At 42.9% G+C, this 23,614-nt stretch overlaps 1 protein-coding gene across 1 annotated transcript; it reads right to left on the bottom strand.

Moving 5' to 3' along the window:
- Positions 1-944: 944 nt before the first annotated feature.
- FAM83F (family with sequence similarity 83 member F) lies at positions 945-23,033 on the bottom strand. The gene is made up of 5 exons (XM_064655185.1): positions 22,489-23,033; positions 18,596-18,763; positions 11,250-11,371; positions 9,976-10,688; positions 945-5,242 (listed from the first exon to the last, which is right to left on the bottom strand). Exons 1-5 carry the CDS (start codon positions 22,942-22,944, stop codon positions 5,178-5,180), a joined length of 1,524 nt encoding a protein of 507 aa, XP_064511255.1. The 5' UTR covers positions 22,945-23,033; the 3' UTR covers positions 945-5,177.
- Positions 23,034-23,614: the final 581 nt, after the last annotated feature.

Genomic DNA, 23,614 nt, shown 5'->3' with positions numbered 1-23,614 from the left:
GTCATCTAGAAGTTGCTGTTTTCTACCTGAGGCAGGCAGGAGAGAAGTTTTATGCCTGCAGTTCTCCTACCAGTGACATTTCTAATGCTTTAGAAAAATAAAACCTAGCAAGTCAGATGAAAAGGCAGAAGTTGATACTGCAGACAGACAGGCTGGAAAGGAAGAAGGAGTAGAATAAGAAACATCTCATTGACACATTATATTAGGAGTTTAAGATACAGCAGCTACTGTGCCCCTAAGTTCTTGTGCAGAGACTTTCAGCTACTCACCCAACTTGCTGAAAAGCATGGCATATTAGCTCACATTGGGATGCTGTGGTTTTCTGTAACCTAACTCCCCAAGTACACATGCCCAGACTTGCAAGAAAGATCAGAAACACATGTTGTGCAAAGAGTTAGGTAAACATCTACCAGCCTTGCTACATGCATAAAGGCTTTACCATTTCATCTGTATCCATAGGTTTCTCTTCCAAGATGTTTCCTACAGTCACCAAGTGTGCTTTTCCTAAGCCTTGCTAATTAATGAGAATTCCCAAATTTGCATTTCATTTGCATTTCTTCAGCAGGCTAAGGACAGGGGACATAAGGTCTAGGGAGACAAATAGGTCATTCAATTCTGGACTGCTCCTTGATTTTGCAAGGTACAGACAAAAGTGTCAAGAAACAAAAATGTAATATTTAAGTAGCAGTGAAGTGAGGGGAAGGACAACTTTTTCTTCCTTTCCTCCCTAAAACAACTGCAGAAGAAGAAAAGGCACAAAGTGATGGTGGTGCTAATGCTATGAAGAAAGAAGCTCAGGTGCACAGAGATACCCTGCAAGACAAGCTTGGATTAGACAGACTCTTAAACAGTACAAATGAAATTGCTACAGGGATTTAAAAACACTGAGAGACGAAGATTTTGTTTACTGCAAATACTTTTTTATGTACCTTAATGCCCAAAAGTAAAATAGAGGCTGGATTTATTCTGAAACATGGTCAGGAATTTTAAAACAGGCTTTTGTACACACAAACAAAGGGAGCATGGGAAACAAGAGCTTGTGAGTTACTTAAATGTCAAGAATTACATCGTACCAGGTAAAACTGAAATGTAGCACAGGGACTCAGTTTCATAAATGAAATGTCATTGCTGAGGGGTACAAATTGTATAAGAAAGATGGAAAGGGAAACCGAGGTGGCACTTTGTCAGATGCATTTACAGCTGCAGTTCAGCTGCAAAGTAGTAAAAGAAAAATAAAGAAAAACTGAAGTGGTCATCTGCTACAGCCTACTCCAGCAGTGAGAAAGCAGGAACGAATAAATCTCTCTCAAGTTACTCAAAGCCACAGAACACTGTATTTGTGGGGAATTCAGCTGCCCCCAGTTCTTTTAACAAGTACTGCCAAACACTGGCCAAAGATGTTCACCTGTAACACAGAAAGCTGCTCTAATCCAGACAGTACAAGTCCTTGACAAATAAACAAGAAAAATCCCCCAAACCCAGGAATTTAAGCAGAGAAAACTGCAAGTGACACCAATGAACAAAGTATCTAAATTTAACACAGTAGTTTATTTGTTTGACTTAGAAAAGGTCTCCAGCATAATTAACTGGACACATATACATTAAATATACAAATACATACCAAAAGAAACCCAGAGGGCACACATTCAGCCAGGAGTCTCATTCTGAAACACTCACTGTTTCACGCCAGAAATAAAGAGCCGTGAGCCCCAGCTTTGTAACTTTCTGTTAAAACCAGGACCACAGTTGTAGGCCCCACAGATCAGCAAACCTGGGCTAACAAGCCAAGGAGTAAAAGAGATGCAGAGAACAGGCATCCTCTTGAGATTGTACAGGGTCAGGACACAGATGCCAAAGACAGTTAATCTGATTCTGTTTTTTTAGGCAAGGACCAAATGACAGCTTATTTGAAGACTGCTGTACCAGAACCCCTGACCACTGCTCTTTGTCACTCTGACTCCCAGCACCATCAACCACATTTTATCTGGAGAGCGAGAGGGGTTCATTTTACAGGTCACAGCCTCAGGTTTCTAGCACTCATTAAGAACCACAATTAGCAAAACTAGTCAAAATAAATGTGGTCACCTCACCCAGACTCACTTCTGTTGCCATAGGAGCAGCCAAATAGTCCAAGTTCAGCTGATCTTATCTTCAGGGAGGAACAAGTTCCACCAGAGCCTGAAACATCCACTCTGGATCAACAAGGCTTCATGCATCCTGAGAGTCATGATGACTAAGAAGCAGATTTATATCATGCAAAAAAGTAAGTTTGTTCTCTCAAATTAAGTAATTAAGCAGTATGTGATAAGCCTAAGGAATTCTACTAGCCTCTGGAGTCAAGGCATGAGACTGACTTCCATGGAAAGAATTTAAAAACGAGTGAACACTACCTTTCAGGAACTGATGTGGCAACAAAGAAGACCAACAGATGAGCAACTCTCTCATGTTAGTTGACAAGGTTAAAGAAAAGTGCTCTGACGTCCATCACAGGAAAGTAAAGCACATTAATACATAAGCACAGAAGGAAGTGAAATCAGCCTCTCGGACTATTTGTGAAGTCACTTCCCCAAGATGAAGTAACAAAGACATAAACACAAAGAGACAGAGGACTGCCTGGAAAACCTGACCATATATATCAATGTGGTACTAATTAGTTAATTAACCTATTGCACAATTAAAAAATAAATATTCTGAAAGCCTGGGAGAACAAGGGAGCACCAGTTGACAATGTTCTTATCGGAACAAAAAGTGGAACAACATTGGCCTGATAAATTCATCTCTGATCTCTGCTAACAAAGTGAAATAAATACAAAGAGAGAAAAAAAGAAGTCTCCAAAAGTCTGGAGAGTAATCAAAGTATGGCAAAAATCAAGCCACTTTCAACAATCCTACAAACATACGAGTAGCTTTTGGCACACATGAAGTCAACAGGATAACTCAGGTTTTAAGTTACTTCTAAATCCAAATGGCGGTGTCATTTCCAACACCTTTTTTTCCCCATTACCAGAACAATTTTATAAAACACTGCTCATAATATGAGCTGACAGACTCAGCTGTAAAATTACAACTTGTTCCCAGAAGGCTACATATAATATTATACAGACTAGCAAGTATTTAATCCACTGAGCGAGGATGAGTATGTTTAACAGAGGGCACAATACCTTTGATATTTTAGGGTCTCAAGACACTCTGCAGGGTAAACACAATAAAACAGACCTGCTTGCTGTTCAAGTTAAATACACTTCCAGGAAAGGCAATTAATCAATCAGTCAGTCAGTCAATCAATCAATTGCATTTTATCATCAACTACAGACAGCTGTTTGAGTGTAACAACCATTATTGCAACCCAGCACCTGGAAGAGTCTTTGGAACAGCTTATTCTGTGTTGGGAGTGTATCAACTGCCTTTACTGTGAACTTGTTGTGCAACGAGATAGTTTCTCTGAACAAAAAGTAAGAAAACTAAACCTGTGTTTTTCTGATGTTTGAATATTTTTTTGGCTAGCAGGTATGTTAGCTCTCAGGTGTCTTCTTACAATTAGGATCTATTTTTCTTAGGTATCACAAGAGGGCTTATTTATGACAGCAGAGTATGTAATTTAGATGGCAAGAAAGCAGAGTGAAGCATCAATCTGCACACTGTAGAAACAAAAAACAACCCGCTTCTCCACTCTGTTAGTGAGTAGAACTGGAAAAGGGCTAGTGAACAAGAGGACAGAGGTGTCAGTCAGATCCCATATAATGAATAGCTACAAGTACTGTGAGCCTGCAACTTGGAAAAAGTGATGACTGAGGACATATATGATATAGGTCTGTAAAATCACGAGTGGCAAGGAGACAAGGAATAGGGTTGGTCATCACCATGTCTGACAGTGTAAGAACTGGGATCACTCACGGAAATCATCAAGAAAACTACTAAAACAGCCTGACAACAGTTCTTTTTCGTACCACACAATGAACTTGGGGTTTGTTGACTCAGAACAGTGTGGAGGCCAAAAGTAGAAAAGGATTTTTAGAAAGCGACTAAGTGCGTTAAGGCCAGGTCCAGAAGGAACTGCCAGTTCAGAAAGTCCATAGAATGCTAGAATGGTGTCAGAGAAAGATCTCTGTATACAACCTTTGTATTTTATGCTTCTGTGATCACCTGTTACTGACTATTCTCAGAGACAGAATAGCAGATGAGATGGCCTTTGGTCTGATTGCACACAATTCTTCTTATGGATCATAGCTCTCAATTTTAGCATGATTTAGAGTTTGGAAAGGTTAACTTTAAAGAAAAAAAGGCCATTTGAAAAGCTTGCATGCCTCCTCTGCTTCCTCTTTCAGCTCTCAGAGATGTGCTCCTTAATAATTTGGTTTCCATGAATGGTAAAGTACTGCTGAATGAGGAGGATTTTCTAACAGCCACTGTAGTCTGCATTATTGCTCCCAGATTCTGCCCTGTCCCCCTTATAAGGCACTTTTCCTGACCCAGTCTGAACTGGAGTTTGAACATTCCCCTGTATTCAATTTTTCCTCTTTACTACATTCTTGCTAAATCACTTTGTTCAACTGCTATATTTATGCTATGAAACAGTTTGGATACTAATCTGTTGGCCTCTTGTTAGGTAAACCCTTCCTCCAGAGCACTCATTTCTGCATTGGTAATTGACAACAGGAATCTACAGGAAGACTCCTAGTGGACAAAAGATTGCTACACTGTCTGTAAACATCCTTATTTCACCCAGAATTTGCCACTTCGATTGGATTTAGCCTTCCAGCCAGTCAGATCAATACATTTTTGCAGTGCAGTAGAGTAAACAATGCAATACAGTGATTCCTAGTCTGTAGCCAGACAGACTGAAGTAGCAGCACAAGTAAGTCAGAAAATCTCCTGCATTTATCTGGACACAGAGCGAGCTCTGAGACCAGTCATCACAGTTGTTTTTATATGTAAAATATGTGTGCACACAGACATATGGACTAATACATTCATCACTAACCCTCATTTAAGGGACCGACCATCCAAAGTCTAAGCTTCACCCAGAAATGTGCTTTAACTGGGGGTGCCAGGTGCATCCAGGACCGTGCAGTGGCTTTACAGACCACTGCGTGAGGATATGGCTGAAGGTTCTAATCAATTAAGAAGTTACTGTTCCAGCTTGTTCAGTCTTCAGTTCTCCAGACAATTCTTCCCCATCAAGATAACACACAGGTGGATTGTTTGTTTTTATCGCTCATAGTGGAGTTTGGATTCAGGTTACCTGGAATGAAAGGAAGTTAAAGTAAGGTTAATGTTAAGTAAATAAGATCTGGATAAAGTTTGGACTCACAGTTCACTCTCATTATTTACTGTATATCTTATGTTAGACCTACATTACTCTGTACTCTCTTGTGGCTTTTTTTCCTACTGCAGTGTAGTGAAGAGACATTAAAATAAGAGCAAATGTGGAGTGTACTGTGGAGAAAACTACTGGAGAAGTATTTCCAAGTTTTAGCTTGTACCCACGTTAGCCTCAGTGGTATTCTCATGTCCAAGCTGGCACTGAAAAACAGTCTGGCCATGCCTTGGGTGGTAGGTTTTCCAAAGAGTGAGGTATAGAAAAAACAAACAAACAAACAAAAAAACCAAGTCAGGTCATCTCATCCATTTGATACCCACACACATTTTCAGTAGATTTTTTTTTCACATTTCATTTTAAACATCTCAAGTGCCACTATTTCCACCACTGCTTTTCCAAGACAAATCCCAAGACCTCAGTTTGCTGCCTCAGTTTTTTATAATCTTTTTTTCAAAGCTTACTCTATGAATTTCTTTTGCTCCCAGTACCTGTACTTTTCAATGCTTGCACTTCTCTCTGGTCTCCTTCATTACAGCCAGATGTTGGTCTGGATGCCCCAGCATAGTTTTTTCAAGCACTGTACAAAAGTGTGTTCAGAGGCTTTTGCAAGTAGGGGAGCTCATCTGTGCTCTGAGCTCAGCAAAGCTTACATGATCAGGGCAGTAGGTACTGAGAGGAGCTGCCATATGGCTTGCAATCACTCTGAACAAAAGCAGGCCCCACTCATGTACTTGTACAGAAGGAAGGTGTATGTGTATCTCCCAAGCAGTTGGAGCCAAATGCCACTTCTGAGTGAGAATAGAGAGGGAAAACTACCACAGGTCATGGTGACATGCCACTGAGAAGTCTCAGCCTTACTAAGTTTAGGGAGCATTCAACCCAAGCACTACCTCTGAACTGGGCTTCAAGTGAATAATTTTTAATGTCACTCTCTTGTCAGTATTTGATCAATTTTGTCCTTACCTGTAGATGATGGGGAAGAGAAGAGCTCTCTCCTCTCCAACTCCTTCTCTTCACTCTCTTCTACACTCCATTTTCTGGATATTCACATGGGAGGTTGCACTGCAACCTGCCCCCACTTCTGTGGCTGCTGTGTATGCTACTGCCTCCTCCCCACATCTCCCCTGGGCATTTCCTTCTACCTGTCCCCACTCTGATGCATTCTGCATGTTACTACTAAGTTTATCATAACTCCTATCTCTTTGCTATCCCTTTTCCCCTCCCTGTCTGTATCACATTCAAGACCCTCACATTTAGTTTCAAAGGTGTCTGTGCTCCTCTGCTTAATTTTAACTCCCAACTCCTTTATTTTTCTCACTTTTTACTCTTGTCTTCTAACCTTTTTCTACAGATCCCACTACAGTTAGAGCAAACACCCTCCTTGTACGTATAAAGGAGGTACATACAATGTTCCCCTCTTTCTTCCAATTACCATCCCTCCAGGATGTCACCTTGGCTGAAAAACACTGGGGAGAACTATGCAGCTATTTCAGTAGTATTGCAGTACCCACTGTAAATACCATTTCTTATTGCAAGAAGCACCCAAAAGTGAAACACAAAATCCTGCTATTAAGGATATAATCGTTCTGCAATCGTCACTCATGAGGAGTGAAGGCTGATGTATGAAGCAACTCAGAACAGCAGACCCTTCTGAATGAGCCCACTTAGCTTTTTTCAAGGGAGAACACAAAATGAAAAGTCAGCGCCTTCCCAAGGCATACAGCTTTCAAACCTTTGCAGTATTTCCTAGAAACTGCACACAGATGTCAGTGTCTTTGCTGATCACAGTCTGCCCAGCACCAGCTTAAAATTAACAAGATTCTGGTCAGGTTCAGAGCTGCTCTTGTGCTCCTGAGTGGGCAAGAGTGAAATTCAAGAGTTCTGTCAATTTGATGACGCAGTTTAAGAAAGCCTTATAAGACGTAGCACAGTCTCCATGCAGTGTGCTAGTACAAAACCTGAGGGTGTGGATTCAGATACCTAGTTCGGGACATTATCTGTAGCCCTTGTATTTTCCAGATGCCTAATTCTGACTTGTAGGTATCCTTTTCTAGCATGTAAATACTGCATCAGATTTTTAGCCTCCATCACAGCACACACTTTCATCACTTCCCTTCCCAGTTCAGATTCTCTTTGTCACTATTTGCTCCTACAAGACTGAATCTGACCTTTAGCCTGCTTGAATAATGTCTTTCAACTACTCTGTGAGCTACTGGAGGTGTGGATCTGGTCTCTCTATGCATTTGCAAGGTGGGATGTGTCTCTATGGTACTACAGAATTAATAGTGACTTTGGAGGATGTGTGCACAAGAAGGCCCACGGGGCTTAAGTGTGCTGTTTAATCTTTACAAAAGGTAAGGGCAGCTATTTCAAACTGTGAAGCTCTGAATAATTGCATCCTAACCTGCCTGCATACCAAGTACCTTCTCCTTCATTTCCACTTCTCCCTTCTGTCACCCAGAGTATCACAGCATCGGTTTTTACTAGCCCTTAAAACTAAGTCAGCCCTACAGTTACCCAAGAACAAAGTGCCTCCTATCTTTATTTTGAAGCTGGAACTCTATTCCATGCCCATGTTCAGGAATTTTTTTTATTAAATTCTAATGATGTATGTGCTACTGATCAAGTGCTACTGATCAAGTAACTACAGGATCTTCTGGATAACAAAATTTTTTCTGTTCCTCATAAGCCTCCATCTTGCTAATGTGCCCTCTACCATCTCTGTTCACGTGCCACTTTGGGACCATTAGACTAGGAAGCTTTCTCTCAAGAACAGTGATTCAATTCAAAAGCAACACACAAGCAGTGATCTTCCTCCAGCCTTTTATGACACCACGTGACTGAAGTCTACTTACTTCAAAAGCTGTGGAGTCTCCTGCTGTCACCATGAACAGGCATTCTCAATTTGCATAAACCAAAAATACTAGCAAGGACTCACTGGAAAGATTTATCAGAAAAAATATGGCAGGGGGAAGGGTGGTGAGCTGGACCTCAGCATCCTCCCTGCACCTGTTCTCAGTCCTTCCTTCCCCTTTATTGAAAGAGGTGACAGCCCGCAGGAAGTAATGGTGGCAATAAATAAAACCTGAACATAATAGCATGATAGTGTCTTTGTGGGAATGGTCTAGACTGAGCATCAGACTGTCTGGCACAGATACTCTGTGTTAAAAGAAACAGGGACATTCCTGCTGCCCGGACTGTGCAATGCTCTAGAAGGGTGCAGTGTCCCACTGTTCAGCTGGAGACATAATCTCTTTCATGCCTTAATTTGGGCCTAATTTCATCACGACACTGCAGGGATGGCAGGCTGTGTGCTTTAAAACAGCTGACAGTGAGAAATGCTGGGAATCTCTGATGAAGTGCTGACAAATCAGAGATTGCACAATTCTCTACTTCTGTCACTAGAGGGTAGTGCAAGCCCTCAGGTCCATTCCTCCAAGAGGAAATGCCCATACATCTCCCTATAGGTCTTCACCGATTTTGGTTTTCCTGGCTGTGAGTAATGGGGACCACCAGCACATACTGTCTGTGCTCAAGACTGTCATTGTGACAGAGAGCCTCTTGATACCAGGGTTTACTTCTGCCTCCCCAAATGCTAAACACACATTCTAAAATGGGTCTTAAATAAATTATCCATGCCTTCTTACCATTCCACCCTTGTGTTCATTTGGCATTTTGAAGTCTGCTTCATTCAGCCAGAAATATTTCTAAGAACCTAACCAAGCACTGTTGCTGTCCTTCCCCATACCCTGCTTTTCTTTTTGGTCTCAAGAGAAGTCTTTGCATTTCACATCATGGTAAGTTGCAAGGGAATTCAGTCTCTCTATGCCTGCATTTCACATTCATCAGATCACAGAATGGTCTCTGGCCAGATAAGTTGAGGAGAAATTTTCTCTCTGCAAGTAGTTTATTTTCCTGCTGGTGCAGGATGTATTGACATCCAACACAGCTCACTGAGAGGAAGACAACCAGGCTGAATAATCCAAAGATTTACTTCAAACTCACAAAATATGTTAGGGAGATAGCTATGAACCCATAAATTGGTAATAATCTTTATCATTTGTGTCTTCAACTGACTGAAGCCTTGGAAGGACTCGATGAAAATATCAATCATGTGTTAGCAAAGAAAGAAAAGTTGAGATCTAGTGATCTACTCTGTAGCATCTGTTTCCATGACCTTCTCCCCCATTTCAGAAGGTGATAAAGGAGCAAATTAAAAAGATTTTTGCACCCTTTCCTCCACTCCTTTTCCCCTCATCTCAATAAAAACACGTTTTTCTCTCTTCTCCACCAGGAACTTGTCACAGTAAATACACCCAACTTTAATGAGGAAAGGAGGGGTTACACTGAAAATCTGTCTGTGCCCTGCTAGCCATTACAATAGTGAACATTCTCTTTGTCCCATACCCACTTGAAGTATGAGAAACATCTACATGAGAAGTACCAACTTTACAATAAGACTGCCATTAAATTGCTTTCAATTTAAATTGCCTGTATCATTTGATACAGCTTCTACTTTTTGATCTTGCTCATTTTGATACAGAGGAAATAACAGGATCTACTCACAAGTGCCCTATAGTGAGTATGTTTGTATCAATCAGCCAAACTCATAACAAGGGACACAAAAAGCAGAGTAAGCTGGTAAAAGTTTTTACCTGAGATGCCTCCAGTGCTCCGAACGCTAGCACGGCCAATGCTGAGCCGCTCATATTCCAGTTTCATGTTCCCAAGGTCTTCTCCTGAATGTCCTTCACTGGCAAAAGAATTGGCCTCAATGCTTGAGCCTGGAGACCGTTTGGCCTTGCGACTGAAAAGCCCACTGGCAAACCGTTTTCCTTGCTTTGAATTGGTCAGTGCCTCTTCCTTCTTCACATCACGAATAGATTCTCTGGATTTGGATTTATTTTTCAGGTCCATGTGGAGCCGGGACAACAGTTTCTGAGGGCTCCGATTCAGCTTGTTCAAGTTCTCCAGAGGGGGATCTATTTCTGGGAATACTTGCTCCAATGTGACTAAGTCATTCAGAAACTGATTCAACCGCTTCTTTGACTCACTTGTTTCCTCCTTTTCCATGTTTCCCTGATTATCTTGCCTGTGTCGTGAAGCCCAGAGCATCATATCACCACGGGTTGCCCCTGCAACTAAACCATACTTGGGGTTGATGAACTTCCTAGCCACAGTGGAGGAATGAAAGCCTGGCTTCCCAATTCCAAGAAGGAATGGATTAGCAATACCCAGTTCCTTGAATAAATTAACTTCCTCTGAGATGGCATAGAGCTCACGAAACTCAACGTCAAACATTTCTACATGCTGTCCTGTCAAGACTAGCAGGATGTTTCTGTCGATGTGGGATGAAGTCCATGTGAAGCTAAGAGGAGGAAACAGAACCAATGTTAGAGTCGTGGGTGCATACTTGACCCAGCCCACCTAACAAAACCTAAGACACTACATGGGAATATGCATCGTTGTGCCATTTGCCCACATCCTTGGCAAGATGGGTCACAATAGATACAACATTATTGTCCTTCTTTAGGTATGCAGACCAGATCTGGAAGAAAAGACTGTAAAACTCTGAAGGACAGTTTACGCTTTTAAAAAAGCAACACTGCATCAGGAGCCTCTGGACTGAAAACCTCACTGAAGAGAATTGAGCACAGTGACCGGTGGGGAGTCCCTGCAGACTCCCACCTGATGCAGTGTGGAACTGTCTCTAGCCCACTGAAATGTTCTACCAGCATGCTTATGTTCCACTCAGAAGCATCTTGGGCTCTATGCCACCTTCTCTGTCATCCCATTCCAGTTTCTACAGATGCCACACAGATTAGAGGCTGGGATAAGAAAGTGTATGACATGAGAAAAATACTCTCACGCAAAGTCATGAGCCATTCTTTACATAAATGCCTTAATGCCTTAACCAAGTGTGACCCACCTGTATGATCCAGTGGCCACCTTTTCACCATCCACCATTAGGAATCGGGAGGCCAGTGTGCCTCTGATCTTCCCTGATGGCATGTAGAACCCAACTCCTGTCACAGAACGTATGCGGATATTCTAAGAGGGAGGTGAAAAGAAAAAAATGTCACAATAAATAGGGCAGATAATTAGATAATTGCCAGCTCCAAGTCTTAACATGTCACTCACGTTATTTCACTACTTCTGGGACTACATCTTATTTTGTGTAAGCCAACAGAAGGCCTACAGAAAGGAAAGCATTGTGCCATAAGACCTGCTGTCATCCCCTGTCTATGCAGGTCACTCCCCTCCCTCAGTTTATAGCCCTGACCAACAGGTCAGCCTCTTTGTAACCCAGCCTGCTGTCTTCAGCTATTCATCTGAGCCCACTGGCAAGACAATGCTGTCAAAATCAAGTAATTCTCCATCCCCAGTCCTGTGCTGTAGCTTGGAAGGCCCAGCCCACTTTAGAGGAATGAAGAGAAAGCTCTTGAGTTACACCTGCACTCTCTATTCCACAGCACTTGTGAGCTCTTCTCCAGATTATGGTAGCAGAAACACAAAGCCAAGGAACTCCACAACACCTGTGCAGCACAAAGGACACAGTTACTTGGAAGGTAATGTATGAGACGGGTCTGCATTAGGTTATTTTTGTGCTTGCGTTCCGATTCCCAACCACACATGGTTTGAAAAAACTGACCAAATTAGATGAACGGACAATTTAATTATTAGAGAGGAGGAAACAATTCAATTGCTCAAAAGATAGATGTTTCCTAACAAAAGGAGAACCTTTATAATTTTGCTAAGAACCCCAAATAGTTATGGTGTCCACCCAGCTCCCCCGTTGTTCAACAGAGAGTGAAAAACATAGAAATTTTTTTGAACAAAAGGAGTAGGATGAGTGACTCTACCAATGTCCTGAATAGGTCAGCAGAAAAGAATTTCTGACGAAGAGGAAGGAAAAACTTTTCATAAAATGAATAGAAGTAGTTAGAAAAAGAATACCTCTCCCCAAACCTCACATCTCATACCCTTTGGCCAGCAAACCTACAATTAATAAAACAGACCACTACCGAACACAGAAAAAACACAAAAGTTAAGGTTACATGATTTTCAGCAATAGATGTTTGCCCGCATATACTATAAGGACACATAAGCACATTGGACTGAGTGTTACTCTGTTCATGGGTCCTGGCTGTGCAAGGCTGAGTTGCCAAACTAACATGAAACATCCTCCCTTCCCCCCACCCCAACCCCAAAAGCATTTATTGTAAGTTTGGAGCAAATAATCTTGTCACTCTGATACACAAATCTAGACAATTTTCTTCACTCCACCATCTGTTTCTGTAAGGATTCTTTAACAATGAAAATTCAAAAGGTACTGTGAACTGGAGTCATAAATCCAGGGTTGGGAGTCAGTGTAATCACAGTTCTGACACTATTCCCTGTGATGTTCTGGGAAAGTCAATTCACGTTTGCCTCATTCTTCCCTCATCTGCAGAGCAGAAGAATCAGGAGGATTTGGCTAATGCTAGCACAGCCTCAGATCCCACAAAGAGCTAAGTCCTATTATTATAAACCTCACTGACAGCTTAAATATTGATAGGCTATAGAAATCAGCATGCAGGAATGAGTGATTATAAGAATGCAGATTTCTTTCAAAAGCCATTTTTTCGAATATAGCTCTTACCTTTTCAATCTGCTCCTATTTCCCCCACTAAAATACAGCAGTTGCAATACAAATTCTGACTAACAGTAACTGATGATACTGCTGTTTTGCATTCATCTATTGCTTGATCTGTCTGGAGTCCTGTGTGGGCATTAGCTAATTAATGCTCCCAACACTGCTGAAAGTATTATTACCCTGTTTTAAAGATGAGGAGCCTAAGAGAGAAAAAGATGAAATGACTTGCCCGAGGCCTACCAGTGAGTCATATGTGTGGGATGCTGAATGCAGGTTGGGTAGAGCACAAGAGAAAGGGTGCCCTTTCCAGTAGTTAAAATAACATTTGCAGTTGACTGGCTGATCACCTGAGATAATTTTTTTTCCTTGCTGATTAATGTTAGATGTGAGATTTGCCAAATCATGGAGTATCAACTGCAAGTGAAAAGAAGGACCTCATTCTTCAAATCAGTCAACAGCTCTGACATGACATGTACCTTTGTGAATCAAGAATTATAAGCCTGTGTGAGCAGAAAGTTCCTTAGCATCTAACAAGAATGGATTTTATTGTGTTTGTACATTCTATCACCTTCTTTCAGTGGAAAGAGAGCACACTTGAATTTCTGTGGTAACTGAGCTGTACATAACACTTAGAAAGGCACAGAGGGGATAGAACTGAACAGCTGCACACGTAAACCTCCTTGAATGAAGTAGGTACAGGAGCACATAAATACATCTTGAAATGCAGAAAACAAGCACAAAGTCATATAAACATCAAGTCACTTAACAGGTTATTTGTATAATGTTTTCTGCCTTCAAGCATCTTGGAGCATTTGTAGACTGCGATATCAAGCTGTACAGAGGAAGATCGAGCCTGGGTTCATGCACCAAGGGCTGCACAATAATAGAAGAGGAAAGACAACTATAAATGAGGTGATATTGCAGGCATTTTTGGGGGGCACTAGTGTTACAGTAGTAACAAATATTTTGGGTTAGAGGATCAGTTAGCTCACTAGATAGAAGTGACCCCTCCAGATCTCTATTCTTGCAGAAGCCTGATTAAGGTTTGTTTTGGCTTATGGAAGCTGCAGTCTGCATTAAATTTCCACATTTCCTTTACACACACTTGCATCACTCCTCATCAGAAGCAGTGACTAACATCTCCCTGGCTCCAACTTAATACAGACTGGTAACAGTCAAGCCTGACTGAGCATCCTAATACAAACAGTGAAGGAATTGGTCTTTCTTGCTTTATTGTGACACACTTTTAAACCTCACCCTGAACCCACAGAAAGCTAAATTAGACACAGTTTAGAAAGTCAGTAATGCTGTGACTGACACTTGGTTGTCACTTGACAGACCTGGGCAGTAGTGCTCACAAACTGGGGTTGAGTAGGGGGGAGACACAAGAGAGACCCTAAAGGAAGGTGTTGTAAGTGCTTCCACCAGGGAATCCTGTGTGTACCTTCCCTCTTAGAACAACTGCTGATATATATACATATATATATATTGCAAAGCAGGTGGGGATCTCTATTTCAAGTTAGGAGGGATGGCACTAACGACCTCTATAAACTAACAGAGGCTAAACAGATTAAGGAGAGGCAACAGACAAAAGCAGTAGCTGAGAGATGATAGCGACTCAACAGTCCCTCATATTGTCTGTTTTTCAAAATGTGGAGATCCCCATTTTGCTGTCCCTGTGAAATTCAGATCCCTTCAGTCAATAAAATCTCTTGGGGTACCTCCTGTCCTTTGTTTCACCTGAGTGTCCTACTGCTTCACTTGACTACAGGGTTGAGGGGGAGGCACCAGATGCCCATTATTTCTCCCTTTAAATCCTAGATGGAGGTACCACAAAAGGGGGGAAATGAGAGAGATGGGATTCCTATGGACAAGACCACAGTAATGGCAGTAAAGGATTTTTTCTTATTTATGGTCTGCAAGAATATAATTTCTAATGATCAGACCTCCAGGTCAGAGAGATGGATGGCAGCAATTCATCTTACACAGGGACACAAAAGCAACCACAATCTGGAAGCATACTCAAGTAGTGATAGGAAATACTGTGGATTTATTCTGCGTGTTTGCCCTGAACAGTTGTGGAAAAGGCATGCTTATTGACAAAGTAGTGTAACTTGCAAGTATTCAAGTAGAATGGGATGGAACGTGGTTAGCTATGACCTGGCCTACCAAGATCATTACTGGGTATTACTTATTTGTGTCTGGACAAAAAGAAGGCCTTTTAAGTTCCCATTTTCAGGAGGTCACAAGCAGACTAGAAGAATTCTGTAACAGATAATTAAAAAAACAACAGCACTGCATCACATCCCATTCAGCTTCTCCCTCATCTGAGCTAGGAATCACTGAAGGAAATGAAATGAAATTCTGAAAGTTTCTTAGGCAGAAACTTTTCAGACTTCCTGGGGTGAGGGGAGAAACTCCTTACATGTTTGGAAAATGAATGTAAAAAATAACACACAGGTGAACTTCCTGCAAGTAAGTAATACCCTGGGCTTGTTTGGAACTCTAGGAGAACTCCCTGTCTTTGGGAGTGTCTGTTATTAACAGGGATGGGGAGAAAAGCACTTTTCTAAAAACTGGGAAGAGCATTAACCCTCAGGTCAAAAAAAAAAAAAAGGAATTTTCTGGAGGGGTTATGAATTTTGTATCTATGAGAACTCTGATTGACTGTGATCTCCAAAGAACACTCTTGTGTCAAATATAACAGAAGTCTGGCAAATCATGTCCGGTAGGCTCAGGAAGCCATATGACTCATACCACATAGGACATGCTCTTACTAACAACCCCTGAACGTGCTGATGGTTGAATTTAAATGCATTCCTAGTGAACTCTGGCCTTCAGATAAAAATTGAGGTTTTCTCATTTCATGCCTGGAGTTGGTAAAGAACTTTTACTCTTTGCAGAGTCAGGTACTGTCTTCTTACAGCAGTTTCCCCCCTTGAGACTGTCAGCAGATCATGATACCTTGCCATCTCACAGTAATACAATAGCCAGGAATTTTTTGAAGATGCCCAGCACTTTACACATACAAAGGGCAAAATCCAATGTTAAGAGTATATCTCCCTGTATTAGAACTATTGAAGTATTCACTCTGCATTGGATGAACAGGCAATGGAACCAAAAGAGCAGGAGTCACAGAACAATATGAGTACCTGGTAGTGACAGAAGACAGAGCCTGCAGCCCATGGTAGTGTGTAATCTCTCTCCCACTGGGATCAGAACTTGCCTCTAAACCTTAAAGTTATATCCCACATGGCTGCAACTTTCTGAGAAAAAAGCCATCCTCTATATCTTGCACAAGCATTCCAAAGGAAAGGTGGGAAGGATGGCAGGAAAGAAGAGCATGCAATTCCTTTGCTGGCAAACTGTATTTCACTGGTGAAAATCTTTTAGAAGGAAGCAAAACAGTAACACAAAAAGACTCTGTAAGGAGATAATGTTTTACCTTTAGAAGAAACTCACATCAAAGCAGTTGTCAGGAGAAAGACATGTCATAGATAAGAAATGGGTGAATGACAGAGTTTACTGCACCACAGTTCTCATTCTTCCTCAGCAATTCCAACATCCTCCATGATCAAATAATATGGGACAAAATGATTCTGCCTGAAGAAGACCAGAGGCCCTTTCTTGCTTTAAATCTAGCTCTTCAATATTTGGCATGTTACATCAATGAGGTAGGGCTGGGGGCAGTCCTCAAGGAAGCCTTAACCTTGCTTGAGCTTCCTTGCATATCTAAACTCTGTTGTCAGGTGAATCACTATATGACGGTTTCTGCTACCCTGACCCAAGCAGCAGCATGTAAGATATATCCAAAGCAGCCATGGGTGGGATTCCAAGAGAGCATATTCCTTGAGAGGCAAATGACATGTTTCCCTGTTCCAGGAAGAATCTTCTCAGTCCTTCTATAGTACCATATACAGGAATTAGCTGCATTGGCCTTAACAAGATTAGCAAAACCCTTAGCTATACTGGAAAGGGAATAGAACAATCTTAAGGGGAATTTAAGATACAGTATGAGATAGCTGGGAAAAGAGGGGGAAAGTTGAAGGGCAGCATTCTGTGGGCTGGAGCTCTGCAGAAGAGTGAACAACTAGGTCAAAGGACATTAAAAACTTCTCAGTAGACTTTCTTTACCTCAGCTTGTATTTGTACTTTTTTTAGCTGATGGATCTAATGCAAAATGTAGCAAGGGCTGCTGTGAGAGAAGGGAACCACAGAGGGACACAGAAGAGTTTTTTCCTGCTTTTGATGGCATCAGTTTCAAACTCTCTTTGGAAAGGATCATAGAAATAGACTGCTGCAGGACCTGAGCACTGCTGTAGCATGTCACTGTGATGATTGGTTTAGGAGTGTAAAGTCTGTGTAGATACCTATGGAGAAAGAGATAAGAGGAAGAGCAGAAGACAACTGCTTACTGTTTAGAGACTGAGAAGGCAGACAAAAAAGGAACTCACCTCTCCAATAGCATCACAACTTTTTCTAAAATGCCAGGGCATCTTTTCATTCAATCTATCCAGGAGTTAAGATATGCAGTACTGAAGACATCGTTCCCGCACGTGATGACATGATGAGAAAAGTACTGGGAAACAGGTACCAGAGCAAATGGAACTACTGCTGAGATTTCTCAATTATGTACCGAAGAGACTCGAGCCTAGGCCACAGAATACCCCTGACACTTGAAACAGGTCTGTTATAATGATGTCTGTGTCTTGCTTTCAAAGACACCAGAGGAAAGAAATTTCCATCTCCGATTTGGAGAAAGATGAGAAAGCTTGTCAGCTGGATGGCTTTTTTGATGAAACTCAGAGCAGAGTGGTAGTTCACAGTTCATTCAGATTTAAGATGGTTCTCTTAAAATACTGAGAACAGTTGGAACACAAAGAGGGGCGAGTCTGGCATCCTAGAGCTTTTGTCCAACTTAGCAACTTTTTCAGCAACTTATTTGGAATAAGCTTGTAGTAGTGACAGTGATTAAAAACACATGGAAAAAAGGAATACCATACTAACTAGAAACACACAAAGGATTTCAGTTTGTATGTAAAGGAGTGAGATCCCTCTGAGGAGTGAGATCCCTTCTGCCAGCCAAACTAGACTGACTACACTGCTGTGCTGCATGCACTATATGAAGGCATATTCTGATATGGGGCTAGGCAGCAGCTATGCCCCTCAATCCCTTAAATTCTCATGCAAAGGAGGGCTACAAGCTCATTCACTCCAAGATGATCACTGCTGGATAGGAAAGTCTTGATTTCACAGAGGATGTGTGTCCTATAACTGAGATCCATGCAGTCATCTCAAAGAGCTACTGTGGGCTGTAGTTTGAATCTTCAAACAGAAGACCCACAGGAGTTTCCTCCCAACAACTTTCTTCCCAAACAGGAATTTTTAGGTCACAAAAGCCAAGAAACTATCTAAATCCCTGTCTTAGGTGAAAGACAAAAAATCCAGATCTTTCCTTTTTCTTTCCTTCTGTATTATCAAGCCACTCTCTTATCCCTCTGTGTTCCATCAAAGAGGATGTGATATGACTTTAGGGAAGAAGAGATGTGTTCGCCTGTCCAAGTGAGTTCCAAGATTCATTACAGCTGGAAAAGGCCATTAATCTGCAGGAGATAATAGTTCAGTATTGAATATCTTACCCGGATTTGCAAGTCACTGAGGTCAAGACATCTGCACATTTCCAGGAAAAGCTTCACACCCTCCTCATCTAGGATTATATAGACGGGGATCCAGCGCTTATATGCTGCATCAACGATATCGCGGAAGATGTCCCGGTCTGTAAATACATCCATGACCACTGCAATAATCTGGAAACAAGACGACAGTAGACAGAAAACTGAATAAAATATTAGGAACTGAAAGGGAGGCCCCATCACACTGGTGCAAAATAAAGGAGAGCACTGATGCCAGATTACAGAGGAGAAGGATATAGGGCAGATGGAAGTAAAGGGATATACATGTCCAAGCACTACCAGTAATCTTAAAATTTTCTTGCTTGCCTCCTGACACACTTTGGAAGGAACTTAATAATGAGAGTTCTCCTTCTTCTTGGGGAAAATTACTTATTTCAGCAGCCTGAGGAATGCCAAAGCCAAATGCCTAGTTTTTCCTTTGTAAGGATCCACTTAAACAAAGGAGAACACTGAAAATAGATTGAAAAAGAAGACTGAAAACACAACTCTAACATTTAACTTGAAGGTGTGTAATGGAAGAATGAATGTGCAGAGGAATCAGAGCCTGAATCCTCAACCCCGGTGCACAGTGCAAACAACAAGAATTCTATTTCCCTTTTTTCTCCCAATTCCCTGTGAGAAGTCTGCTCTCAGGGCTGGCTTCCCAAGGAATGATTTATGGAGTTCAAACATAAACACCTCATATTTCTCAGGAAGGGACTGGAGTGTGTTCAAGATTTAGAGGCAAAACGATCATGCAATGTTTTTCTGGTATAAAACTCATCCCTCTTTCTGGGCATAGATTTTATGTAAAACAAAAAGGTTTAGCTGACGTGAGAGACAAGCCTGAACATTCATAAGATGAGTAACAACAAAACCAAGAAGGTTATGAGCAACTTTAATGCTGATCTTACATGTTTTGTCTCCCTTTCTGTATCTTTTATACCATTAGAAATACTAATTAATTTTTCTGCCTGAAATAGTTATTCTTCCCAACATCTGAAAGGTTATGAGTGAAGAAAACTACTGTTTTCCTTGTCCCTCAGTGAAACATCAACTTGCCAGGTCAGAGCTCTCATGCTGACAGTATGCTGGGAATAGAGTTGAGTAAATTTTAATTTCCCAGGTGCTGAGGGTCACAGTAATGAGCCAAGCTGGGCTGGAAACGGCATGTACAGGTGTGAATGGAGATAAATATTGGATCAAACTGTAGGATTTTCTTCTCTTGATATTTAGAAGAGGTGCAGCTCAAGTTGCAGGAGCCCCCTAAGGAAGGGTGAATAATTCTCCACAGAGACTTCTTTTCTTTGAAAAATGTTCTTGAACAAATGGCTTCTGGGCAAGTGATGCCACAGTAAACATCCCCCACTGTGTTTGCTGAGTCTCTGCTTGTATGGCCAACAACAAGTAATACATCTGCTCCATCAGGCTCCTTCTGTCAACAGTGCTTAAACAAGCTTTTCTATGTTTAAAAAAAAAAAAAAAGAGCTGACATTGTGTTTATGCTCATCATCAACATATAAGTTCCTGATACAGGTGAACTCTGGTGGAGCTACATCATACTAAGTCCCTCAGTAACTTCTGCTAGGCAGAGCTGCATGTCCAGTCCTGTCTTGGTTCTCACTTCCCAGCAAGATGCAGGGAATGTTACCAGAACCTCTAAAAATCAAAAAACAGTGAACTTGTGCCACTTTATTCCTGAACAACCCATATACAGGCAAATTATAATTAAAGGCATGAAGAATTCACGCATTAACTCAGGCCTGCTATGCTCCCTCTTCCCTCCACACATTGTAGTATGGATGTAGTTATTTAGGAACAAGAATGCCTGATAATATTCATTTGAAGTAAGAACATCTGCATAAGGAATTGATCAAGAATGGACAGTAAAAGTGTGAATTTGTTTTCTTCCCATCCCCTCCATTTGCAATGAGTCTAATGGCTGCAGAACCTACCCCACGTGCTGGACAAACCACTCATTGTTACTATTCGCTTTGCAGTGTGAACGGATGGTTCCTTCCAAGCTGTGGGGCCCTGGGCCAGTTCAGGCTAAACTGCAAGACTGTGGACCATGAAAACAGCAGTTCTGTACAAAAAACAGATAAGCTGCCTTGCAGATGGGACTTCCAAGACAGCAAATGTGCTGTGGGCGATGCCTGTTGTTATGTTCACTTTCTCAAACCTCTGTCACAGCTGGTGATCTGTCAAGATCACCTAGGAACGTTCTCAAGTACAAGTCAGAGCATGAGTGTCTACCCCTGCAAGAGGTTTTCCCCATTTCTCTACCTATCCTATGGATAACAAACTTATCTGTAGGGCCCATAGGTGTGCCTAGCTCTTCACAGGAATTTAAAGATTGGCAAGTTAATGCTTGCCAATCTCATTGCAGCATGGTACCTTAATTAATGTATGTTTGTAAAACACTGATGATAAGCCACCCACAGACGTGGCACATATTACTAGTATCTGTTTAGACCCCCTTCGAAAAAACCAAACCCAACAACCCCCCACTGTCATCTGCTGATTGAAAAGCTGCTACCTGGAGCCGGGTTTTTACCAGGGCCAGCTCAGCTGAACACAATAGGCATAGTTATCTATGAAAAGGACCATTAAACACTCAAATGGCTGTTAAACATGAAACCAGCTTTGGGCTGGGAGGGGCACAGTTTGTCCAGTCAGTGAAAAAATAAAAATCTACAAAGGAATTAATTACTTCTAGGTGCCAGGCACAGCTACTGAAAAAAACCAAACAAACTTTCCCAGTTCTTGCATGGTCTGTAGAGGCATTTGTAGCAGTGCAGAGGATGTGAAGTTGCACTAAATCGGAGTGTAAGGATTTTACAGCTTCTGGGTCTTCTAAATGACTGTCCACACCAGCCACTGAACAGTATTACAGGGTGTGCATGACTTTTCCGAGCAGGGAACTGAGGAGATCACACACCAGAGCAGTGTCTCTATGGAAAGTCTGCTGTGTTTCCCAGCAGATTTGGTTTTAACAAGTTTGCAAAAGTTGTGCATATAGTGTGTGCTGGCGAGGGGAGCAGGTGGAGGAGGAAATAACTGCTGAATTAGAATGCAGAAAAACCAGAAAGCAGCAAAACTAAGCGCAGAAATGAACTTTCTTACACTGTTTACCCCTTTCCCCATGGGGCTTGTCAGCTCTGAAGGGGATCTTTTCCTGGGCGGTCTTCCCTGGAAACTTCACCCACATCCAGGGTGGGTGACGAAAAACCTCATCATTGCCTTTACCTATTCAATGCAAGCTCCTGTTGCATCATGGCTGGCTTGTTTTCTTGCCAGAGGTGTCCTTGTCACTAACAAGTCATTTCCAGACAAAGATAAATAGGAGGAACAGCCGCATATTGTCTGGACTCTGGCTACTTGCAGTCCAGGCTGGATGGTATTTGAGACCACAACAAATAAACCCGAAAAACACCACCCCATAAACAAACGCACTGCCCTGTGCTCAAGTAAGGATACCTGCACACACAGGAGAAGTGGCTGTAACAGAATCACGACCTGCCTTCTTCTGAACCTGGGAATGAGACCAGGACAGGACAAAGCAAAACACAGGTAGAGAACCCCAAGTATGTGGGAACGGAGTGCGGTGTGAAGGGGTTTAACCCCATCCCAGGCATCAGCTTTAGCAAAGCGTAACATGACTGGCAACAAGTCGCAGGGAAAGCCCTGCCTGGTGGGTGCCGACTAGCTGGATGGCCAACACGCTCCTCCTTTGGATTGAGAGCCGTGGCGGGCTCTCTCCTGCCTTCCACCCACATCCCGAGCCAGGCCCTCCGCCCGCCTGCCCCCGGCCGAGGCGTGAAGGCGGGCAGGGGTGGCCCGTCGAGGCCGGGCCGTACCTTCTGCGCCTGCTGGATCATCTCCCGCACCACCTCCTTCAGGTGCGGCGCGCTCTCCTCCTTGCGGGGGTGCGTGAAGAGAGACACCCGGCTGATACCCCGGTAGAAGGTCTTGTCGGTCCAGCCCAAGTCCAACGGGGGCACCTCCGTGTCCGAGCACTCGGGCCAGTAGGCCAGCGAGAGGGTCTCGCCGCCGGGCCCCCGCGCCACCTTGCCGCCCTCCCGGGGGTCGTCGTACCCCCGCCATCCGCCCCGCAGGTCCTGCAGCTCCCGGCTGGAGAGGAAGTCGCGGAGCTGCTCCTTCCTCAGCGCCTCCCGATACGCCGCCTCGCCGCGGGTCACCAGCGCCTCCAGGGCTCGGCGCTGCTCCTCGCTGTAGTAGAACCGAGCCTGAGCCTCCGTCACCTTCTCGTTGACGTGCAGCTCGTCCAGCAGGAGCACCTGGGACTCCGCCATGCCGCCGGCACCCCCAGCGCAGCGCCGGCCGGGAGGGAAGCAAAGAGGCTGCGGCAGGAGGGAGAGGCAGGGCCGGGACCGCCTCACCTGGCCTGCCCGAGCCCGCCCCGACGGGTGGGGCGGCCGCTCCCCTGGGCCCTGGGGACACCGCTGTCCCCACCGTCCTGCCCCTCTCCCACACCCCGGCGTGGCCCCGGCCTCTGGGGACGGGGAGCACAAGTTGGGGAGAGAACCGTTTCTGGGAAAAGAAGAACAACTTGACCTAAGGGATGCAGAATGCGATGAAGGGGAACAATGGGATAAAGGGAAGAGGCTGGTTATGTGTCAGCTCACACCAGCTTTGGAGAGATGTGGGTTAGAAATCTTTAACTAACTTGAGAAATTGTGTCCTATGAGTGAACTTAGTGCATTAAAATGGGAAAACACCTCCAAGGGAAGACCCTCACCCACTGAACACGTGAATTCAAAATGCCCTGTACCTTTAAACGGAGGGCAGGGAAAGTGAAGGCAATAGCAGCTTAGTCAGGTAGTGATGTAGATTCATTATGCAAATGTTACCTGAATAAAATTGTATAAGTATGCTTGTATATGTATATATATATATACATTGTATATGTATGTATAAATATGCTTGCTAGCTTTGTAGATTTGCCACTTAGCACCCATCTCT

The sequence above is a fragment of the Pseudopipra pipra genome, chromosome 5 (assembly GCF_036250125.1).
Source record: "Pseudopipra pipra isolate bDixPip1 chromosome 5, bDixPip1.hap1, whole genome shotgun sequence".
Lineage (NCBI taxonomy): Eukaryota > Metazoa > Chordata > Aves > Passeriformes > Pipridae > Pseudopipra > Pseudopipra pipra.
This window is presented reverse-complemented; position numbering and strand designations above follow the sequence as displayed.